We start from the raw sequence: 7,340 nt of genomic DNA on the forward strand, positions 1-7,340 counted from the left end.
CTGAAAGAGATTAAAATAATCACAAAATGATTTTAAATGATCAGACATTGGTAAAAGCCAGTTCCAATTAAGATCTCATAAGAAGACATTCTGATTATAATTGTGACTTGTTAAAAACTCCCTCAGAGAAGAAAGAGTGCTACTATCAGCTGAAGGGGTCTATAACAACCAACAACTGCAATTTGAAGACTCTTAGAAACTTCTAAGTCAAGGGCCAACAATTCAAATTGTCTGCTTATTGACTTAGAGACAATTACGTTCACAAGAAATTACTTTTTCACATATATTGCAGCACCTCCACCTTTTTTAGGTCTGTCTGTTATGAATAAGTTGTACTCACCTACAGACACATCCTTATCAGAAATAGATATGTTGAGCCAAGCTTCACTTAAAACAAAAACATCGTAGTGGTTGAAAGTGCCCAGATATGAACCATATCTATTTTGCAAACCAGAATACAAACATTCAAATTACAAAATCCCAGGCCCTTTCTGCATTTAAAGCTTTCAGGGGTGTCAAATGACATATTTTGCTCTGGGCCTGGATTTGGGTTGACATTCCCAGAAATTAATATCAGCAATTTAAGCAAAAGTCTTTGTTTAGGCCGTTTACAATGACAGTAGTTGTGGATGACTGTCAAGTTTAAAATGGCTGCTCCTTAAGACCCCAGATGGTTTTGCAGAGCCATAAGACAGCTTAGAAGTTGTACTTCTGATGTGCCAGAAATGTCCAAAACATAAAGCGAAATACATGCCGATGTTCATAAGAGTATGAACATGTTTCTTTGTAAGTGACGGACACATTTGTAAGATATTACAATAGTGTTCAAGGGTGTCAGGGTGTAATAACCAAAATGGAGTTGAATATTAATGTGGTCAGAATAATGTATCATAGAATGTATTATGTGCAAAGTAGCATAATTATGTTTTGGTTGGAGTTGAAGTATGTTCATGGATAAAGATTAATCTAAAGAAAGTCAAACCATTTATCTCAGCTGTCTTTTCTATCATTTTTTATGCTTTGTTCATATATAAATAATCGCTGTCAAGCGATTAAAATCCAATACAAATGCAGCAATGGTATTGTTGTCTGTAACGTCTGTTTGAGAACACTGAAGGGCAGCGCAGGCATTAAAGAGCCATCGAAACGGTCAGCCTACCTGACTGATTTTAAATTGTCCAATCGGTATGCTGAGCAACATGTTCTCATCTGCCTCCATCATGTTTACAAAACCCGTGTGGAACGTATATGCGCTAAAAAGTTCCTAGAAAAGGATCAATATTTGTGCATATTCATGTTACAGTTAGCATCTGTGTGAGCAGTATGTAAATATCATTCCAGTATAGCCGCTCAGTGCATGTCTGACCTGATGCCTGAGCCAGGTGTCTGGGATTTCTGGTCTTCCTCTGTCTCTTAGCACGTTGTCCTTCATGCTCTCCACACAGGGGTGCTCTCGCACTTTAGAGCCATAAGCAGGCTCGTAGTCCTTCACATCTGCAAACACAAACACAACCACTGGATCAGATATGGACTGCAAACCATCATCTAAGTATCAAGTGCAGAAAGTATCCTCTCTTATGTCATGTTATCTGTGCCATTATGTTTCTGTTTTTGCAACACTTCCTGGACGTAGCAATCTGTAATTTTTATGTTTAATATTTCACATTGTAGGGGCGGCTGTGGCTCAGTGGTAGAGCGGTTGCCTGCCAATCGGAAGGTTGGTGGTTCGATCCCTGGCCCTGCAGTCACACGTCAAAGTGTCCTTGGGCAAGACACTGAACCCCGAGTTGCCCCTGGTGCTGCGCATCGGAGTGTAAATGTGTGTGAGTGTGTATCTGATGAGCAGGTGGCTCCTTGTACGGCAGCCCCGGCCACAGTGTATGAATGTGTAGATGTAAAAGCGCTTTGACTAGACTTCGTTAAGACTAGAAAAACGCTATATAAATATGGCAGTTGAAAGACTAGCCGGAAAATGAGAGAGGATAACATCAAATCCCTGATAGATTAAAAAAGCAAAACAACAAAACTCTGACATTCATACCTTACGAAACCCAACTCACAGTCTGCCTCAGCCTCAAAGACAAGTTTCTCAGGATAACTATAGTTGCTGCAATCTCACTTTACCCATCTCTGGGCATGTTTACCAATATGAATTTAATTTTCACTGTTAAGGCAAAATACCGCTCAAGGTCCTTAACTTCCTGACATGAGGTAAGGGTGGGCATCGCACATAGCTGTGGTTGAAAAATAAATCAATTAAACTATTACTTTTTGTCATATATGCCAGATGGGAACTCAGCTTTTGACCATATGTGTCCACACTTTACACTTTAATGCCTCAACAGATAATGATGAAAATAATAGGTGCATCCATAATAGCACTTTTAGATAATAGAGCAATTTTTCCTTCCTTTTTTTTGTTTATTTTGTAATGGTGGTACGTCCCCTACAAGAGGCACTTTGTTGGGGAAATAACAGCAAAGACGATGAACGCAGCTACCACAGAGACCACCGTGCTATAAGACAGCAAGTCTAGGCTGAGCTCCAGTGCCTTTTTCCTCCATTTCTATACCCTTTGCTCTCGCTCTGGAGAGCAACTTCTGTGTAGTGGGAAGATAACGTGAGACCTATGTTTGGTAAGTTCTCAGGATATGCTGCTTGCTGTCCACACCTCACTGTGATCCGATCACAACGCGAGCCAGGGCACCTTGGCATGTGTTACTAGTTCATCAGATCCAATCATATGCGTACAGACCTGGCTGGTAGTGCATCCTGGCATTTTTTCTTATCAAACTTAATTAGGACTAACTAACGCTGCGATGCAAAAACAATGCTGTTGCTTTATTTCCCTGTCTGAACTTGTAAGGATGCTGATTTTTTGCAGGGTACACTTTAAGCCCAATATCTGGTCCTGCATTAAATCAACTCCACGGGTACATACTCTACGTAGGTACATGTAGATACCAAACTACACTTCACGGAAACTCAGATCACAATAACTGTGATTGGTCCAGTTGGCTGTGGCTTGGTAGCATTGCATTTCACCCTACCTATTTTGGAGTTCTCCATAAACAACATAAAGTCAAGGAGAGGGTTAACTTCTCCTGCTACAGATTTCCCACCGTCATCAGAAAGAAGAGGGGAGACACCTTGTTTCTCTCACTATGAGTCTAGAGTAACTATTTGCTCTGAAACTAAATCCTCTCTCACTCGCTCTACGACACGCTTCACATGCACACACAAATGCTGGTTCTGCTATTCTCCTAAAGAGATCTATGCACACACAAGTATAATCCTCAGGCCACTAACGTAGGCTAAGGCGAAAGCTCTGCATGGAGCACCTGCAGAAGCATAAATACCACTTTAGCCTGCCTTCTAGCATATCATGTATCCATCCTATATTTAAGACTCCTTATACAATCCTAGTGTCAAAAAGAGTCAGCTGGAAACATTAGAAAATCTTTATGGAGATAACATAAGGTATAACTCAGCTAGCTAAAGCTGATTAAATCTGAAAGCGGCAGTTTTTATTTCAGCCAGCAAAATCAACAGTTCGATAGCTACATGAAATCAAGGACCCATTGTTTAAAAAAATCACTAATCATCAAACGGTAAATCTTTCACTGTTACAGAATTGTAAAATGCATATGCATTGTGATAATGTAAAGCCTGATGGGTGTAGCAAAAGTAACTAAGGAGGGCAAAGTTTACTTTTTGGACCGGAGCAGATTGAACACTGTCTTTGAAAACCGAGATCTCAGAGAATCTAAGACCTCAGAGACAATGGAAACAATGTGGCCTCCATGTAACTGTAAAAGCCTAAAACTCACACCTCCATGAGAATAGAGGTTTCAAAATGACCAGAGTTTTAAAACCCTGATGTCCATTTGACTGGGGTCCCTGAACGTAGCTAACGCTTTAGCTTATTTTGAAACCGAAATGGCTACACTGCTATTCTCCCGCCACGGAGAAGTTAGTTACTGTACAAGCAAGATAATAAACCTTCTGTTCGTCATTCGAACCACAGCACCACGACGTAACGAGACCGTGGCCTAGTGGCCCTGTGTAGACAAAGAGACCGTCTATTATTGCCTCAAGAAGTAAGCTGTTGGCCTATGAGAGGCTGAGTAATAAACATTTTCCCTTGTTGGACAACTTCTCAGACTCCTGCCAAAACGGCCAGTTGGGTTAGAGACCTGAGTGAACAAGAGGATTAGTTATTATCAGAACCTCGGAAATCAGGATTCCAAGTGCGTTTATGTCTATAAAGCATGCTTTGCTTTCCTCTTTCCACACTAACCTAACACATGCATACACCTACACAGATCAGCTGACGGCCACCCCATAGTCAAGTGGTATTGCACCCAAGTTTCACTACCCGCCATCTTAGGGTAAAATAGTAGGGATGAGCGAGTACAGCATTATCTGTATCTGTTTACCACATGAATTATCTGTATCCGTATCCGTACTCGGACTGGGCGGGGCCTAAACCGGAAGTGGTCAGATGTAACCCGGAAGTGGGTCGGGTTCTCTTGAAATGTGCGGGGCTTTGACCGGTATGTTATTTAAGCATGCAATTGATATGAGTTGATCAAAAATTGTTATATTTATTGCTGATTTGAAAACTATTTAAATGACAGCATCAAGCTTCAGATCAATGGTGTTGTCATGGTAACAACAAACTATATACAGAACGTTTTGCAACAATGAATACAACACATGCGGTTGCAATTATGAAGTAAATGTAATGAACAAGAGTTTTCATACTCATATAACTTTCTTTTTTTAACCTTTTATTTTTATGATCAGTGGATTTTTTTGTTTTGGTTCTTTTTTATTTTTTAATTTCTTTTATTTCACACAAGGTATATGGGTGTTTGTGTGTGTGTGTGTGTGTGTGTGTGTGTGTGTGTGTGTGGTGTGTGTGTGTGGGAGAGAGAGACACTAGAGAGAGGTGGGGGGGGGGGCAGCTGACATAAAAAAAAAATCTCCGATGCAGAGACGCAAGGGAGTCACATTTAACCAAGCAGCATGTCTGAAACCCACGTCACCAGAAAACCTACTGGTTACTAGTAAGGACTACAAACCCCACGTTCACCAGAAACCTACTGGTTACTATGTAAGGACTACAAACCCCACGTTCACCAGAAATCTACTGGTTACTATGTAAGGACTACAAACCCCACGTTCACCAGAAATCTACTGGTTACTAAGTAAGGACTACAAAACGAGTTAAAAACAAACCTGAAGCTGAAGAAACCCTAAACGTTAACGGAACAGATCCGTAGACCCAACTGACTGACGGAACGAGAGAGAGAGAGAGAGAAGAGAGAGAGAGAGAGAGAGAGAGAGAGAGAGAAGAGAGGGGGAGAGAGGAGAGAGAGAGAGAGAGAGAGAGAGAGTGAGAGAGAGAGCGCGAGAGAGAGAGAGAGAGAACGCGCATTTCTCCATGTTCTGTGTGTGTGTGATTGATCCGAGTGGGTTTGTAGGGGGGGGGCTGTGATTATCACAGAACGCTGCGCGGCCAGTTGAGGAGTTGTATTCAATCCGAGCACGGATATTGACTCATGTTACTCGTATAATACTTGTTCCTTGAGTAGCCATTTCTCTCTCTCTCTCTCTCAATTACACACACATATACACACACACACACACACACACACACATACACACACACACACACACACGTTTGTGCTTGTTTTTGCCTTTGTGTTAGTTGTAAAAAGTAAATACGTTTATCGATTGAAGAACTTTTGATTGACAGTTAATGATTTAGAAGTTAAATAAATGCTACTATATTTTACCCTATTATTATTATTATTATTATTTTCACCCGTCGGTTCCCTTTATAAATATGAGATAAATTGGTAACACTTCACTTAAAGTTTAATACATATGAGTGACATAACACGGTAATGTCACAGTCATGAGACATGAAACCAAACTTGTCATGACAAAACCAAATCGCACTAACTAAAAGAAGCATTTTGTCATAAACGTTTATGACTATAATGTTTATGATACGTTTATGACAGTGTCATGTCAGTCTTATGTAGATACCTTCAAGTAAGGTGTTACTGACAAATCAAATTAAGATATGTATGTCGAAAAAGGGTCTTATTCGCGAGTGAGGGGACCATGGAGCGTGAGATTGGTCGGAGAATTGGATGCAGCCAGTGCGGTTTTAGGTTCCGTTTATCGCACCGTTGTGACGAAAATAGAGCTGAGCCAGAAGGCAAAGCTCTCGATCTACCGGGCAATTTTCGTTCCTACCCTCACCTATGGTCATGAAGGCTGGGTCATGACCGAAAGAACGAGATCCAGGGTACAAGCGGCCGAAATGGGTTTCCTCAGGAAGATGGCTGGCGTCTCCCTTAGAGATAGGGTGAGAAGCTCGTCATCTGAGAGGACTCGGAGTAAGCCGCTGCTCCTTCGCGTCGAAAGGAGCCAGTTTGAGGTGGTCGGGCATCTGGTAAGGATGCCTCCTGGGCGCCTCCTAGGGAGTGTTCCAGGCACGTCCAGCTGGGGACCTCGGAAGACCCAGACTAGGTGGAGAGATTATATCTCCAACCTGGCCTGGGAACGCCTCGGGATCCCCCAGTCAGAGCTGGTTGATGTGGCTTGGGAAAGGGAAGTTTTGGGTCCCCTACTGGAGCTGCTGCCCCCGCGACCTGATAAGCGAATGAAGATGGATGGATGGATTTCAAAAAAGAACACCAGCTATGAGAATGTTTCACAGTTCGGTTATTGATCCCTGATTCCAGAGTAGTGCCCCGTTTTAATATTTTGTCAATTTAGTGAAATTATTAATACATATTAATTAAGTCATATCTTTAATATTGATAAAACATCTTTGATAAATTGCCAATAATTGAAGCTGTACCTTTCCAATTCCCAACATTACACTCAAATGTAGACATTTGAATTTCCACTTTGTTCTATGCACTTTCAGGACGTGTATGCATTGATCTTGAATTCCATGACAACTGAACGTACTCCACCTCCTGATTACGATCATGTGATATGTTCAAAGACCCAAAAGCAGCAACTAAATTGCCTTTGGTGTTAAGGTTATTTTTTCTTCTAACTGCCCATTATGTGTCTTAACAGCTGCAAATATTAATTTAGATACCATATTTACTTTTTAATTAGCATAATGGTATGATGAAATGTAGGAAAGGATGCAGTGGGTTAATGTAAATCAAGCCCCTGCGGTCTCTGCCGCTGTGTCCTCAAACAAAGGAAGTAGAAAGGTTGGAGTTAAACCCCCAAACAGGAAGTTCAAGGTCTGGGATTGGGACTGCGAGGAAAGAAGCTGACTCTACAGGCCCACACTTGCT

General features: G+C 41.4%; 1 protein-coding gene across 1 annotated transcript in view; it reads right to left on the reverse strand.

Moving 5' to 3' along the window:
• LOC116686746 (TGF-beta receptor type-2) overlaps nucleotides 1–7,340 on the reverse strand; it is a 126,850-nt gene that overhangs the window by 3,817 nt on the left and 115,693 nt on the right. Inside the window, exon 9 of the mRNA XM_032511793.1 lies at nucleotides 1,367–1,494. Within this exon, the coding sequence (XP_032367684.1) occupies nucleotides 1,367–1,494 (128 nt within the window). The remainder of the gene's footprint in view (nucleotides 1–1,366; nucleotides 1,495–7,340) is intronic.

The sequence above is a fragment of the Etheostoma spectabile genome, unplaced genomic scaffold, assembly GCF_008692095.1.
Source record: "Etheostoma spectabile isolate EspeVRDwgs_2016 unplaced genomic scaffold, UIUC_Espe_1.0 scaffold461, whole genome shotgun sequence".
Taxonomy (NCBI): Eukaryota; Metazoa; Chordata; class Actinopteri; order Perciformes; family Percidae; genus Etheostoma; species Etheostoma spectabile.